Genomic DNA, 17,348 nt, shown 5'->3' on the forward strand with positions numbered 1-17,348 from the left:
ACTTGTGGGGTAAGAGAAAGATCACTATGCCAAGCAGGAGGTGGGAAAGATGGGAGAGGGAAGGAAAATATGAGCATTATTGAAAAGATGGGTTTCTGTTAGAGAGGTAGAAAAGTGGTTTTGGAAGAATTCTAAAAAGCACAGTTGTAATGACTAAAGGAATAACCTCCAAATGGTGGAGTGGGGGACAAAAACCATTCTAGAGTCAATGGGGGGAGGTTGGAGTTGGGACAGACAACTGGAGATCTCTTGGATAAAAGTGAGTGAAACCACGACTGAATTTGAAAAGGAGGATCTTGATGTCAGTGCATCGAGAACAAGAAGTTTGGCAAGGGGTGAAATAGCACCCAGACAGGCTATAGTAAAAGGACTGCTGATTCACACCTCATGGTTTAAACAAAAGACTGATCACCATGGAAATCTGCATAACCTGGCTGTCCACAGGCCCATGTTAAAAACTGTCACACCTCATGGATGATACACAATGTCTTCACCTTCAATAACCAGTTCTTTACCCAAACACACGGAACAGCCATGGGGACCAAATTTGCTCCCCAATACGCCAACATTTTCATGCACAAGTTCGAGCAGGACTTCTTCACTGCACAGGACCTCCAACCAACGCTATACACTAGATACATCGACGACATTTTCTTCCTATGGACCCATGGCGAAGAATCACTGAAGAGACTACACGATAACATCAACAAGTTCCATCCCACCATCAAGCTCACCATGGACTACTCCTAAGAATCGGTTTCTTTCTTGGACACACGAATCTCCATCAAAGACGGGCACCTCAGCACCTCACTCTACCGCAAGCCCACGGACAACCTCACGATGCTCCACTTTTCCAGCTTCCACCCTAACCACGTCAAAGAGGCCATCCCCTATGGACAGGCCCTGCGAATACACAGGATCTGCTCAGACGAGGAGGAACGTGATGGACACCTACAGACGCTGAAAGATGCCCTCGTAAGAACAGGATATGACGCTCGACTCATCGATCGACAGTTCCGACGGGCCACAGCGAAAAATCGCATAGACCTCCTCAGAAGACTAACACGGGATGCAACCAACAGAGTACCCTTTGTCGTCCAGTACTTCCCCGGAGCGGAGAAACTATGTCATGTTCTCCGCAGCCTTCAACATGTCATCGATGACGACGAACACCTCGCTAAGGCCATCCCCACGCCTCCACTACCCGCCTTCAGCCACCCAACCTCAAACAGACCATCGTTCGCAGCAAATTACCCAGCTTTCAGGAGAACAGCATCCACGACACCACACAACCCTGCCACGGCAACCTCTGCAAGACATGCCAGATCATCGACACAGATACCACCATCACACGAGAGGACGCCACCCACCAGGTACATGGTTCATACTCCTGTGACTCGGCCAACATCGTCTACCTCGTACATTGCAGGAAAGGATGCCCCGGAGCATGATACATTGGCGAGACCATGCAGACGTTGCGACAACGGATGAACGGACACCGCGCAACAATCGCCAGACAGGAGGGTTCCCTCCCAGTCGGGGAACACTTCAGCAGTCAAAGACATTCAGCCACCGATCTTCGGGTAAGCGTTCTCCAAGGCAGCCTTCGAGACACACGACAACGCAAAATAGTCGAGCAGAAATTGATAGCCAAGTTCCGCACCCGAGGACGGCCTCAACCGGGATCTTGGGTTCATGTCACGCTACACGTAACCCCACCTGCGAAAAAAAGTTATCTGTTTTTAATACAACGGGTCATTCTCTCTCTTTCTCTTCCTTTCGGATGTTTCTCTCTCTCTCTCTCTCTCTCTGTCTGTCTGTCTTTTGTTCTGGCCGTTTGTATATTCGGTGGTCCTGTATGTAATGTCTCTCTGTCTGAACACTTTGATTGCCTTGATAACGGGCAATTGGAAAGATTATCTGTAATCACCAGACATTGTTCTCTGACTATAAATGCGGTAACCTTCAAGGAATCCCATACTTCACCTGACGAAGGAGAAAGCCTCCGAAAGCTTGTGATTTTCAAATAAAACTGTTGGACTATAAACTGGTGTTGTAAGATTCCTTACATTTGTCAACCCCAGTCCATCACCAGCATCTCCACATCATGGATACAAAAGGACAGAGATGCACAGTATTTTGTTTTATAGAACTCTGGACCAGCTGTACATTCAGGAACATATAATGTAATGCTTATTGTAAAACTGATATAATTCTTAACAGCATTTGATAGTAAACTATAGGGCACCTTGCCTGCTGCTAGTATATATTAGTAAACAATTTTACAACACCAAGTTATAGTCCAGCAATTTTATTTTAAATTCACAAGCTTTCGGAGGCTTCCTCCTTCGTCAGGTGAACGATGTCACCTGACGAAGGAGGAAGCCTCCGAAAGCTTGTGAATTTAAAATAAAATTGCTGGACTATAACTTGGTGTTGTAAAATTGTTTACAATTGTCAACCCCAGTCCATCACCGGCATCTCCACATCAGTATATATTAGAAAATCACAAGCACCGGTGGTGGTTGAAGTTCCCTACCACCAGAGTACACAATTATTTCCCTCCATCGGTTTTTTCAGCAACTTTATTCCTTCTTCAGGCAATGACCCCTGTTAGGGATACAGTTCCACAGATTCCCTCTAGTACTTCATCCAAGTGGAAACCTGGACATGGAGTGTTAACAAGTTATTTCACCACAGGAGATATCACACCCAAGCCCAATTCTGTCCTCAACAGAGACGCACACATATGCATTTTCTAACAGGGCACTTTCCAATTACTAGATTGCAAATCAAGAGTGTAGACACCATCTGGTTTTCTCCCTCCTTAGCCCAGAGGCAAAGTCCAATTGGATCACTCTTACTCAACCTAGTTGAAATCACTTAACTCAGTATGGACCAGGAATTGAACTTGGGAACTTCCAGTCTGTACTGCTGAGTTACATGTTGCCTTTACTCTCTAAGCCACAATGATTTACAAAAAGATTTAGTAGAAACTAAAGACAGATTTTTGAGTCCTTGCAAAATTCATTCTATCACCACTAGGAATGAATGCAAATCCACATGCAATTTTCCCATAATTCAACCCCCACTACAGCTTTGGCCTTGGCTTTGTGCAAAGAGCTAACCTAATTAGGTGGGGTCTGGAAATAAGACAATACTGAAATTTAAAGGGAAATAGCTGCATGGGGATGAAAGAAAAGTGCAAGCAAAAAGAGAAAACCAATGTGGAGGCACAACACAGACAAACACAGAGCAGCCCAGTCTATTCCATGGCAAAACAGGCTTTGTTATATAGATGCCTGAAATTAAGGCTGAGATATAAAAACGCTTTTGGACTTTCACAGCCACTAGCAGTGGCATGTTCGTGAAGGGGTTGACAGCAGTTCAGATTACAGAATACAGCACAACTCTTGCCATTGCCTCAGTGGTTACTTGAGCCCATGGAGGCAGGGCTCCTCAGACAAATGCAACTGTTTGTGGTTGGGAGCGTAATGAAGAGTGGGCAGTTCTACAGTGCAAGCTCCACTCCCAGCCTCTGTGTTGCTCCTTTCCTTCCTCCCAAAAATATTTAATTGTTGGACTCCCATAGGAAAACCCAATGTCCACACCTCTCAAACTTGAAGAAAAATGCAAGTGTCAGAACTTGTACCATAAACCCTCTGAATAGAAGTGACCAAAATAAAAAAAGGAAAAAAAACTTACAAAGCATTAGTTTGGCTTCCACTGGAATTTAAGTTTTCACTTTCCCATTAAATAGCTGTCCATCAGAGACCTACTGTACATGAGAGTGTAGTGTCTGGATCCAACATAAACACTGAGAAAGAGTAGGAACATTGACATGATATAACCCTTTCCCATTACTGTTCAAAATGTAACCGATTTGTGCTCAAATTTCTGCAAAATAATGCAGCCCAAAATCAGGGCATATTAGTTCAGAGCAATGGTATGCCTACATGGTGTACTGGTCCAGAACCCCTCTGGTGCTAATGTGATTATTTAAACTATATGGATGTATTATGTGAACATAAGCTAAAATAACAGTTAATTCATATTTTCAGATGTTATAAACTTTTTTTTCTGGAACTGATTTGTATCATCCTGTAATTCCAATATATTTTGAAAACCCTATATAAAACTAGGTGCCATTTAAAATGGCTGTACTCTCTGTTCAGATGCATTTCACAAAGTGTGAAAATTTTCCATTTTCCCTGTCTGACTTTTTGAAGCAAAAAAGACAATTCCTATTTTAGAGTTTTCACAACCTTCTAACTTAACAGCTACAAAATAAACAAAACTGCTATTGTAAAAACACTAACTTTTTAAGACTTGGTAATTGTTTGGAACTGAAAACACTGACACGATTTATTCAGAGTTGTATTTATTAAGGTCCAACATTTATATAAATATAAAGAATTTTTCCAATCAGTGACAGCAATGTCACTAGTGCAGGTGGTAAACACATAACCAGAGACCGATCTATTAGAAGTCATTCAATTCTTAAAACAAGTTATTAAAATGGATGTTACACAAAGCTGTTGATCTTTAATGAACACTAAAGTGCATTTCTTGAAGCCACTATACAAGTCAAACAGAAGATATTTACAGTGTCAGAATCTGTACAGTAAAATATTGACAAACAGCCTCATTTAATCAAAGAAAGCTTTTACCGTCCCGATGCAAGGTCTTTGGAGATAGAAAGTAGACAGTTTGTAATAGCATCAATTATATTTTTCCTTTAAGACTTCAATGTCAGATCAATTGGTTTGCTTCTGCTATTTTGTTTGCAAGTGATCAGGTTCAGTAATGAACAAAATTATAATGAATTGACCTGAATATTTGAATTATGGAAAACACTGGAAGTAAACACAGCTAGATAACCTGCAAAATACTGCAAAGTTCTGTGCAAGCCATTTATGGCCTTTTTCATGCCAGAGATATCCTCTGCATTCAATAGAGCACCCAGGTTTCAAATTCATTTTGAATGTGTGTACGTTCAAGTGTTCAGAAAGGTTCCGTGCTTTTATACACATGAAAAGTGAATGTTCTCCTCAGCAGTTTACATGCAGGACCTCAATTTCCCCCCCCCCCCCCCACCACACACAAAATACCTTTCAAATCTAAAAAAGGGAGGGGAACAAAAATAGGAAACATCAAATGCAGATTTACAAAAGTTGCAGGACATTTATAGGCTGTAACTTAAATGCAACAAAAGGAGAAATTATAGCAGGTAATATTCTTCAACCCAGGTGGCATAGGAAAAAAAGCCATTCCACATCTTCATTAAACAGTAATGTTGCCTTGTTGCACTCTTAATGTTGCCTTGTTCTTCCTTAGATGGAGAACACTGGGTTACATGTTGAACAAATTTGTTCAGAATAACAGACAACCTGTAACATCAACAGTAATCCATTTTAAAAGAACGGGTTACTGTCAGCATTCCAATCATAAAATCTAGACCACTAACTTTTGCCTGATAATTTTAGCAACAATTTATAATAAAAATGTTCACCACCAAATTTTAAGCCCTTTTCTGATTTCATACTTGCAATATGAAGATGTGGTCATACAATAAGAAAACTGAACTGATAGTTTTTAAATTATTGTATAACTTCTTTTAGCTTGCTCACATACAGAATGACAAATTCTTCAATAAATTACAAGATGAGAAAAGACCCACTGTGGTCTTGCATACATCTTGTATGCTGAGCAGAACATTCAACTAAAAAAAAAGGAAAGTTGTATACGAATTTGGAATTACTTATGATTTTCAAAGATTTGTATAATCTGTGCACACTCATCTAAATTACTGTAACTCTGCAATCTAGGTTTGGTTGTTAGCCAGTTGTAGTTTCGCTAGAATGGTACCACCCCTTTATAAGGCCAGAATACAAATACCTTCTTTGCAGCCAGAATAGCTACACGTTCAAACCTTTTCCTAATTCTTCACTAAAGACATCACTGTGAGTGTGGCTACTTTTATTTTATATTAATACTAAACATATGTACTGAGCATTTTGCAATCTTCTAGCTTTAAAGACAATGAAATCTCAGCAAGCTCCCCCTACACACAGAAACTCATAAGAAGATGGCACCAAATACTACAATTCATGGCAAAGGTGCCCTAAACAGAAGCTTTAATTTTAGTTGGCAACATATGTAGGCCAAAAGTTCTTTAGTTTCTACCACATCTTAAGTCACAGCTTATATACGGTATAAAGTTTACCTCCCCAATGTAACACTGCTTAGAAATAAGGGCTTCACAGCAATTTTAATGTGAAAACCAGTAACACGAACAGACTAACGTGATTGCTACATTCCTGTGTCTATAAAAACCTTCTGCAGTACACAAGGTTCAAGGTCAGTTAAAAACAGTGTTCCAGGTTTTCCCTCCTCCCTCCCTATCAGAGACCTCCAGTTACAACATTGTACATTTTCCACTGAATTATTAAGAGATACATACTTGCCAACAACCCTAGCACAACAGATACCACAGGTGCAGCATTTTGTGCCTGCCTTTTCTTTAATACCAGTAACATCTCAATTTAATTAGTCTTTGCCAATTATCTAGCCCAAGACAAAAAACAGCAATAAATTGCTTCATTAAACTTCTCTTACACCATCAAAAACAGAAGAGCACTTAAACATTTTAAAAACTACAATCTGTAGCAGCCATTTCTTCCAAGTAATTTTGGTAAATATTCCTTGTATTGCAATAGTTCATATCCAAACATTTTCAGTGTCCAATTGGCCTAAAAATGATAACATTGTGCTGCAGCAGGTACCTGGACTTTCAGGCCTAAAAAAAATGGAACACATAACCTACATACACACTTAAACACAACTGAACATTAAGAAGGCTGACTAGTATAAAACAAAATACAACAGATTTGAATATAATTTGGTCAGGCAAACTATAAAGGATGCTGACAGTTTTATGCCGGTATAACTGCTCTCCATACTTAATTCACCATATCCACTTTCCACTGTGATCCCACTAACAAAGCCTGCCTTAGGTCTCACTAGACTTGCATTTTCAACATAGACTTTGTCAAAAGGTTACAGGTGTAATGACCAGTGTAGAAACATTTTAGCTTTTAAAAATACAAAGTATCTTCATTTGTTGTAGAGTCATCTCTTCTTTTTCTGCTGTTTCAACATCTTCCGCCTCTTGATGATCATTTCGTAAAGTTTTTCCAGTCCCTCTCTAAGCCCATCTCCTATTATGGCACAGGTAGATTGAAGGTGCCATGGGGTGGAGGAACTTAATTCACTCAAAGCTAACAGTTTCTCCACTTCAGAGAGAGAAAGGCAGTTCCTGAGATCCTGTTTGTTGGCAATCAAAAGCACAGGCACTCCTTGGTTCTCAGAGATCCTGGTTATTTTATGCAATTCAGTTTTGGCTTCTTCCATCCTTTCCACATCTACTGAGTCCACCACAAAGATGATGCCATCTGTGCAGCGAGTATAAGATTTCCAGAGTGGTCTCAGTTTCTCTTGACCGCCTACGTCCCAGAAATGGAAGGTCACTGCTTTTGAGTTACCCAAAGTCACTTTGATTTTTTCAGTATTAAATCCTTTCGTTGGAACAGTGTTGACGAATTCATTGAACTGTAATCTGTACAAAACTGTAGTTTTGCCAGCACAATCTAAACCCAGAATAACTATGTGGAGAGACTGAAAAGATGGGAAGTTTGATAATATAGGAGTTTGATCTGAAAGTCCATTACCCATGTCGGATTGGAGGGAAAAGGGAAATGCAGGTATCCACACTGAAAGACTCTCTCAGTATTTCCAAAGATTGCTGATCATCTCAGTCTGCAACTACGAGAATCCACTGCAGCTTAAATATTAATTATATCTAAATAAAAATAAAAATACACGTATTATATTGATACATAATGTAGAAAGCACATTAGTAAGAAAAACACAAATAGTTGTGCGTATAACTTCCAATAATTGGGTAGTAAAAGATCCCAACCCCCTTTTTCTTAACAGGTCAAATGACGTATTCGGGGTTTTCAAAACTTTCTAAAACATGTTATTCTAATCGCCAGTACTAAACTATCGTACACAGTAGACATATAATGAGTTTTATTTAATTCCCGAATAAAATTTCACACCAAATCCAGACTCCGCAACCATGACCAGTTGGTTGTGTTATTCAGACTATACTGGGCAAAAAACAGATCTCCATTTCAAACAGACAGCAAAGCAATTTCGATAATGCATTCTCTTTATTTAACGAACAGTTACTTCAAATGTCTGCCGCAACAGGACAAGCCCACTGAAAAATCAAATCCCTGAATTACTTTGCACAGGGCGTTTACCCACCGCTTGAAGTCACGCAACACACAAAACGACAACGATGAAATATAAATAAACCCAACTGCTGTAAACCATTTGCGTACATTGACATTTTACAAGTGTGGCTCCTATTAAAAATGCGGTGCAGCCGGCGCGATATTAGTTGTTATACTTTCATGTATCTTTCAAGTTACAACAATCGCGATCTGCCCCATAAATCATCAAATCAGAAAAGAAAAACTTCAGAATTCCCTTATTAAACCACCTGCGGCAAAATCAAAGCCCACAACAACAAATTTGTGCAGGTTCTCCGCTCACCTTGCTCAACCCAGGATTAAAATCAAACTAAAACTAGCCAAGCAAACTCAGCCACAAGCGACCACAAATGCGAACCTCTATATTTTTTTTGTTTACAATTTATACATTCGTTTCCACTGCACATCAAACCGAATCGTTTAAAAATTACCTCCTTACAAACTCATTTGTTTTCCAATTTAAAAAAAAACACCTCATTCACTCTGGGTTTCGACACAACACAAACTCCGAGTGAACAAGTTCGGCCCGGCAACACACCCCGCAGGCTGCTCCAGCCGCAGCTCCTGGGGTCCACGGGCTGCTGCGAACACTTGGTGTGAAGGTGAGCAGCTGCGATCCGTGCTAAACCCTTCAAGCCTGTTCCACGTTTGGGAGCTGGGCCCGAACACACATACGACACAGCAATAAAAAGTTATTTCATCTTTTTTTTTAAAAAAAAAAATCAGCTGGCCAACTTTTAACCTGATAAACCCAAGGAAAGCAGTGGCTCTCTCTCTCTCTCTCACCCACCCACCCACCCCACCAAATATCATTACTTGTTAAATGAAACACCCACCCTCAAAACCCGACTGCTTCGATCATCATGCACTGCAAAGCTCGCTGGACACTCACTCACTCACTCACTCACAGTTTGTTTCAGACAGACAGTACAACAGGCGCTATGATCAGAGCTGTGCATTGATGTAATGGAGCCTCACTCCGGCCAGTCCCACCGCACTAACTCTGTGTGTGCGCGCGCAGCTGGAACCCGCCGCCGGGTCAAACACTCCGCCCGAGCCCCGCCTCCAGCTCCGGCTCCGCCGCGCCCATTGGCTACTCCACTCAGCCCCGGCATTCTATTTCAAAAGGCGTCCCCGGCCCCGGCCCCGCCCCCCCCCCACTGCCGTCTCCCGCGCCGCCATTGGTTCGCACTAACGTCAATCACATCGCAAACAACCCCGCCTCCCCAACTCGCGACAAGTTTAAAACGAAGCCGGAGAGAGCTCGGTATAAAATTCGGCCGACGCCCGCGTCCAATTTCAAACAGAAGTTAAACGGACCGGACACAAACTCCATTTTACGTTTCGAAACAAAAATCAAAATCTACAAATGGGAAAATGTCTTACCACAGAAGAGCGGGTTAACAGCGAACTACAAACGCATCACCTGGCTCCTTTCCTCGCGCTCCAGAGACCTGAGCGGACACACGCGCGCTGACGTTCGTTAACGGCTCTGCGGCGACCCCTCGTGGCACCGCACTGCCCGGCACGCGAGTCAGAACCCGGCGCACGTCACACCAGCAAGCGTTTTGTCTTCTCCGCTGATCTGATTGGTTGTTGATTTACTGGTAACCAGGAGACCGTAAAACAGAACGATTTGAAAATATAAACGGAAAGTGCTGGAAAAGCTCATCGAGTGAGGCGGGCGGCGTCTGTGGGGAAACAACCAGAGCTCCTTTCTCATTCCCTCTCCGCAGCTGCTGCTTCACTTACTGAGCTTTGCCAGTATTTTCCGTTTTTACTTCAGATTTCCAGCATCCGCAGTATTTTGCTTTTTGGAAAAAAAAAACACCCGCTCCAGGCCAGCGCCGGCGGAATGAGGGCCTCCCCCGAGAGCAGCCGAGCGAGGGGGGGGCCCGGCTCAGACCGGCCCCGAGAGCAGCCGAGCGAGGGGGGGGGGGGCCCGGCTCAGACCGCCCCCGAGAGCAGCCGAGCGGGGGGGGGGGGCCCGGCTCAGACCGGCCCCGAGAGCAGCCGAGCGAGGGGGGGGCCCGGCTCAGACCGCCCCCGAGAGCAGCCGAGCGAGGGGGGGGGGCCCGGCTCAGACCGCCCCCGAGAGCAGCCGAGCGAGGGGGGGGCCCGGCTCAGACCGCCCCCGAGAGCAGCCGAGCGAGGGGGGGGCCCGGCTCAGACCGCCCCCGAGAGCAGCCGAGCGAGGGGGGGGGGGCCGGCTCAGACCGGCCCCGAGAGCAGCCGAGCGAGGGGGGGGGCCGGCTCAGACCGGCCCCGAGAGCAGCCGAGCGAGGGGGGGGCCCGGCTCAGACCGGCCCCGAGAGCAGCCGAGCGAGGGGGCAATGCCTCCAGCCGAGGGTTGCCAACTCTGGTTGGAGGCATTCCTGGAGGTTCGATGACACGACATCTGATCACGTGACATTTGACCACATGAGTGCGGCGGGAAATTTAAATGGCTGATCTCCCGGGTTGCTGGAGAAACCTTCGATTCCGGGCGTGTCATGGGGCATGGTGAGAAGGGTCCTTATGGTTCGTCCAGCCAGAAAGGCCCTACAATCCCATGACAGCAGATCCGGGGCCACTTTAACTTAAACAAACTAAACCAACAGAATGGGATGAGGGCAACTGGGTGGAGAGCCGGCAGACACTGCTCGTGGTGCTCAGCCCCTCTTCCTCATTTCCCTCCCCTCCCTTCTCCCACCAGGTCGGGGTGAGGTATTTTGCCCCCTTCCCCTTCCTTGGTGTGAAGCAGTCCCTGAAGTCAGTCCTATTTGTGCCTTTTGCTGGTCTAGCCCAGCTCTGGCCAGGGGCTTTGTGTCAGATGCCAACATGTCCCACTTGGCCCATTTTTGTGCTCTCCTCTCCGGAACCCCCTTGCTGGGTACGGTTCTGCGTCTGGCCTCTTGTACCTCACCCAGGTGGCCATTTTACATGTGTGGCCCTGGGCACGGAGTGTTGGCGGACTATTTGATCTTCATCCAATGTCCATGCAACCATACTTCCAGCACGAGTAGCTGAATACCAAACAGGAGCCAATTGTAAGGCCCCTAACTGCTACTCAGTTTGGGGCGAGCCATGTCAACATAGACTTGGGGTTGAATCTGGAACACTAGTTTTCTGAGCTATATCAAAATGCACGGTCTCAGCTACCTTAATCTCAAAGTAATGTCATTTAACTCCTCCTTTCAAAGAAGCTAGTTTGGTGATTTGGACAACTGACATGTGCTCTTGATGAGCCATCAGAAGTATATGACCTCACAATTCTTATCATTTTTATGTATCTGGTACCTAGCGAGGGCTCAAACCTCCATTTTGTCAGTTGCCTAATGACAAACCAGTGACAATCTTTTTGGGGGTGAGATAAGTAGGTTCTCTCTGTGGTCAAGGTGGTTCCAAGATGACATGCCTCAGAATGGAAGATTTGAACTGAGTCAGCCTTGTGTGGCAGACTCGGTAATCTGGAACTTGATGAGGCAAGGCAACCTGGATCATTAAAAGGACCTGTAAGGGTAGATCTACCACTTGGCTCCAGATAATTCTGCAAACCAATGAATTAAGGGGTAGGGTGATCTTAGCTGGACAATCAACAGGAAACATAGCAGTGCTCTTATGTTGACAGGCTGGGTAGTTGTAACATATTAGGATTCAAAGTGACTATTGGCAATGTAGCCAACCTACATTAATGATCATTTCACAATGACTATTGACACTGCGACGGACAACGCACAGTTTAGGGCCAAGGATAGGGGTTAGAAACCGCTATCATCAATGCATTGTCAGTAACTGAAACTGCTGTTGACAGACGATGTTACTAGATGCATCTACTAGAATTTTTAATCTACTTGACCCGGAAGGCATATTGTTTTTTTTATGTAATAATTTTGCTATGAAGTTAGATTTAGCTCACAAAGTGTTAATTGCCAGAGGCACAAGCTATCTAGGATGTTGTTTAAGGCAATTAGTTGGAATACCAGACAAAATAGCCATCAAGAATGTGTACTCTTGCATGTCACTTTAATTTTGAGTCAATTCAGAATCATTGAGCACATTACACACCAGTTCGCACCTTTAATGCTAGAATCGTTTTCCTTCAATCTACCCAGCATATGGCTTAGCTAAACAAGAGTTGATACACCAAGGTTGATACTTTAATTGATAGCTCAGTGGGGGAGTTCTTGCCACAGAAAGTTGAGGGAGGGAAGGGGGTTGGGGGCTGGTGGTGATCAGGTCAGCTTATGTCTCTATCTCTTCTGGAGAAGCTTTACTTTCTCTCCTCAGTCAAGGAGGCTATTAGATTTCAGGCTGAGGCATGAACACATGACCTGTAAGAGAAAAAGTTAGTGCCAGTTAATTTTGGGATGACTAACCTGTAAAGTGAGTTCAACCCAAAACAGGTCAAAGTTGCGTTTTTATTATTTTTCATGGTACAAGGAACAATTAGAAATAGATGTATCTTGCTGGAAAACTGTGTCCTGCTCAATCATATATTTCAATAAATCAGTTCAGTGCTTCACACTCAGACACTACAGCTCACCAGAATGCTTTTCAGTCTGCCTTATGAAACGATAGGAGAACGCTTATGTGGTGCGGGTGGCAAGATCATATTATCCAGCATTGACAAAAGGTCTTATTGTTACAGTTCTTGGGTCATGCTCTTGATTAACTAGATATTGGGCAGCAAAGATACGCTTCAGATTTGAGGGGATGCGAGATTCGTTTATGGAAGTGAACAGTGATGCTGAACCCAAAAGAATACCTAAATGTAGACCCATAAATTCGAAACAGCAGTTTCAGCTGGTGAACTCTCATAGTACCATTGCACACGCTCGGGGGATCCTGAGCCTTGTCTCTTACCAACCTAAAATCTCTGGACTTGAAAGTATGCTCTCCACATCAGAAAAACAGAAATTCCACCTGTTTGGATTTTTCAGTAGTTTGGTTTGGAGACTCTTACGGTGATGGATTTTCACGTGTGTTAGACACCAGGCTGACCAAAAAAAATGTTTACCCCTCAACAAAATCAGTTAGACAGACCCTCCTCTTTCTTAAAATGCTTATGGCATCTTCCCCGCAAGGAAGACTCTGCAATTTTAGTAGAGACTAAATGGGTTAATGCCTCTGTTAAAATAGCAGAGAGAGGAATCTTTGACTAGGCTTAAGTATTTATGCATTAGTATACCATTTTAGGACTATTGGCTTTTTAAAACAGTTCCTACTGTCACCACACATCAATACCAAATTTGTAGGATACCCTTTATTAAAGTAGTTTTCCAAAAGGTCAACATCATACCTTAGTACAGATGCCCAGCATGTTAAAAAAAATCAAGCCCATACATGCCCTACTTTAATTATAATCCCAAAATGGCACTACTGTGAATTCTTTCAATCAATAAGGAGGTGAAGTACCAGCAACACGTATTTAGAAGACAAGTAAAAACCCGATGGCAGCTCATAGATGCTCAAAAAGCTAGGTCAGGGGTGCCGTTGGGAGTACGGAAGTCGGGTGCTTTATGTTGGAGAGTGTTGTTGATGGCAAGAGATGCTGCGCATCAGGTGATTATGGCATAAAAATAGTCACTGCTTCTGTCCCTACAATTATTCCATTGTGGCCACCTTAAGCTCTGTCTCTTGTGTGTAGAAGTTCAAATGTACTTAATGAACCATGGTTGTTGAAGCATACATTAGGCTACGGGAATTCTCTGACATTGCCCTTAGCAGAAAAACACAAATTCTTCAGGTCTTCATGCAGTCTCAGCAACCACCAAGCTCAGATTTGTGAGGCATATGTCCTTGTTACAGTTGCCTCTGGCTGAGCAATATTGTGACATTTAAAGCACAAAAAAAGTAACAGGCTTTCTCAGTGATTCTTTTGGAGAGAGTCTGGAAGAGGGGAAATGATCTATTTCTGCAGTCTATTTCGAAAGTTAGAACAGCTCTGAATATCTCATTTGCTAGATTTTTGAATTTTTTTTTAATAGACATTGAAATGTTGGCCAGGGTATTCTTCCAGTGGAATAATAACAAGGTAAGAAAAGATGGGAGGAGTATGCACCTCTGGAAATTTAAATTCTTCATTTGTCATCCAAATATGGGTCATGATCATTTGCAACCAAAATATCCCAAAGGCAAAGTTTTCAATCACTTCAATAGTATGTTGCATTTTTTTTGTATTTTTTGTTGTTTTTTTTGCAGGGCTACAGGGGTAGAGCAGGGGAGTGGGACTAGCTGGATTGTTCTTACGTAGAGCCAACACGGACTCGATGGGCCATGGCTCCTTCCGCGCTGTAACCTTTCTATGATTCTAAAAGAGGGTTTGCAGTATTTCATCATCTGATTCTGACAGAAATGTGGAAAATATGAATTTATTATGCATCGAAGTTATCATTAATCCATAGTTAATGCTTTAATTAAAGTGGATATCACCTTAGTATCAGTTATAGAACTAAGTTATACATACTAGAAGATACCAGGTTTTGATTTTCAGTTTGTACTGAACTAGCTGATCTCAGTCGAAATAGCAGTTACAGCATTACACTTGGTCTCAGTGTCCATGAACTAAGGAAGGAAAAGCAGCCAGGGTTCCAACTGATTGCCATCCAGTGACCCCCACTATGAGGTCCACATGTGTGGTTGTCTGATAATAATTGGACTGAGCTTGGCTGTGATGTCTACCATGGTAGAATAGACTGTCACTGTCTCAGTTCACACATAAAAAACGGCCACTTCAACAAGGCACCAGAATGCTACTGGCACCTGGAATTGTACCCCAGGTAGGAATCGGCACCTTCATGAGAAGAGGGGAGAAAAAGTGAGGAAAAATTAAAATTAAAAAAATTAGATATTGATTTTCATCTGGAGGTGCTAGGGAAGAGAACAAATAAGCCTGTCATCTGCAGGTCTCCTCTAAACCTGTGCATAGATTCACTGGCTTTACTGCTTCCTTGCAAACAGGTTGCAATTTCCTATTCTGCATTTTCTTGTACAAAGTTAAAACGAAATAGTCAATATTCCTGCTAAAGTGCCACAAAAAGCAGAAGGCAAAACAATCTACAGAATAGTTTTTTTTTCTATACTGCAAAGACTAAGTGTGAGTCAAGGAAAGTATAGGCTGCTAAAATCATCAGTGAAGACTAGGGGGCTAATTTTAAACCCCCAGGACGGGTGGGTTGGGGGCAGGTGGGAAGGTAAAAATGTAAAACCCCACACCAACTCGTCTCCAGCCCTCCCATTTCCGGTTTCAATGGAGGCAGGTCGGGGGTGGGCGATCAATATCTGCTCAGTAGGCGAGTTGGTCAGTAAAATCTTTTAAGGAGGCTGCATGCCTCCATTTTAATAGCTTTTTTATTTTTAACTCCTGGGGGCCGGAATTCCCAGGCCTTTTGATTCGTGCCACGTAAGAGGAGGTGGGATGGGACGGATCAACAGATAAGGGCCTTTATTGCACTGTTTGTGAGCCAGGAGGAGCAGGAGTGTTTCTTCCAGGCCCAACTAGCTCACCTGCTGTGATCCAACCCACGCGATTGGCCGATTCCCCCACCCCCCCGATGTCCGATCCCCCAATGACCGACCCCACCCCCCGACGACCAATACCCCCACAATATCTAACCCCCCCATGTCTCCGACCCACCCCGATGTCCGACCCCCCGATAACCGACCCCCTTCCCCGATGACCAACCCCCAATGACCGACCCCTCCGATGACCGATACCCCCCCGATGACCGACCCCCCCACCCCGATGACTGACCCCCTCCCCGATGTCCGACCCCCTGATAACCGACCCCCTTCCCCGATGACCGACCCCTGATGACCGACCCCTCCGATGACCGATACCCCCCCCCCGATGACCGACCCCCCCATCCCGATGACTGACACCCCCTCGATGACTGACCCCCCCCCACAATGACTGACACTCCCCCAAAGTCCGACCCCCCGATGACCAACCCCCCCTCGATGACCGCCCCGCAATGACCGACACTCCCCCGAAGTCCGACCCTCCCCGATGACTGAACCCCACCGATGTCCGACTCCCTCAATAGCCGACCCTCCAGATGACCGACACCCCCACTATGACTGCCCCCCCCCGATGACCGACACCCCCTCCCCCACATCCAATGACTGTTTCTGCCTCCACCCCGATGTTCGACTTACCTGGCATCTGCTCCCCAGCTGCTTTCCCGTCCAACAGGCAACCAGACTGTCAATCTGGATGTCGTGCGAGAAACCTGCTGAAAAAATTTAAAAGGTGCCCTGATGTCAAAATCATCACAACGCCCAGGAAACCCACACTTCCAGGTTTTCCATCTGGAAATGCACCAGCCCGCTCTCTCCTTGGCTCAGAGTAAAAATCCAGGCATAGGATTCTGATTTTGCACGTGTTTTCAGGCCAACTTCCATCATAATTCTGGCGGGAGTGCAGCAAAAGACCCTAGAAATGGACTGGGACCCGGATACACCAGGTCCCGGCCTTTGCTGGGAGTTTCTGAGGTTGGAGTCCCTGGAACCTCCTTCCACTCCAAACATGGCTAGAGAATCAAGGCCAGGGAGTTTCTGCTTCCCCAAACTCAGGCAAGTTTGTATGCCCAGTGCAATGACGTGTATCGACCTCCACGTTGGTATGACATTTGCAATCCTCCAGTCCTCCGGCACCGAGTGAAGACGAATGCGAAGTATTCCTGTAGTCCCTCAGCATGCTCTCTGCCTCCACAAGAAAATCTTTTTTGTCCCTAATCGGTCCCACCTTTCCTTTGATTACTCTTTTACTATTTATATGTTTATAAAAGACTTTTGGGTTCCCTTTTATGTTAGCCGCTAATCTATTCTCATATTCTCTCTTTGCCCCTCTTATTTCCTTTATTAGACCTCCTCTGTACTTTATGTATTCAGCTTGGTTCTCTACTGGATGATGAACCTTACATTCATTGTAAGCCTCCTATTTAATTTTAATCTCTATATCTTTAGCCATCCAGGGAACTCTAGCTTTGGATGCCCTTCGTTTCCCCCTTGTAGGAATGTGTC

At 44.3% G+C, this 17,348-nt stretch overlaps 1 protein-coding gene across 3 annotated transcripts; it reads right to left on the reverse strand.

The window, feature by feature from the left end:
* Positions 1-4,364: 4,364 nt before the first annotated feature.
* On the reverse strand, positions 4,365-10,129 carry arl4aa (ADP-ribosylation factor-like 4aa). Of its 3 annotated transcripts, none has more exons than XM_068003910.1 (2): positions 9,729-10,129; positions 4,365-7,861 (listed from the first exon to the last, which is right to left on the reverse strand). In XM_068003910.1, exon 2 carries the CDS (start codon positions 7,732-7,734, stop codon positions 7,132-7,134), a length of 603 nt encoding a protein of 200 aa, XP_067860011.1. In that variant the 5' UTR covers positions 7,735-7,861; positions 9,729-10,129; the 3' UTR covers positions 4,365-7,131. The 3 variants fall into 3 exon arrangements, with proteins under 3 accessions (XP_067860011.1, XP_067860000.1, XP_067859991.1); XM_068003899.1 differs by lacking the exon at positions 9,729-10,129 and adding an exon at positions 9,251-9,344; XM_068003890.1 differs by lacking the exon at positions 9,729-10,129 and adding an exon at positions 9,179-9,344.
* Between the last annotated feature and the right edge of the window lie 7,219 nt (positions 10,130-17,348).

This window comes from Heptranchias perlo, chromosome 2 (genome assembly GCF_035084215.1).
Source record: "Heptranchias perlo isolate sHepPer1 chromosome 2, sHepPer1.hap1, whole genome shotgun sequence".
NCBI lineage: Eukaryota > Metazoa > Chordata > Chondrichthyes > Hexanchiformes > Hexanchidae > Heptranchias > Heptranchias perlo.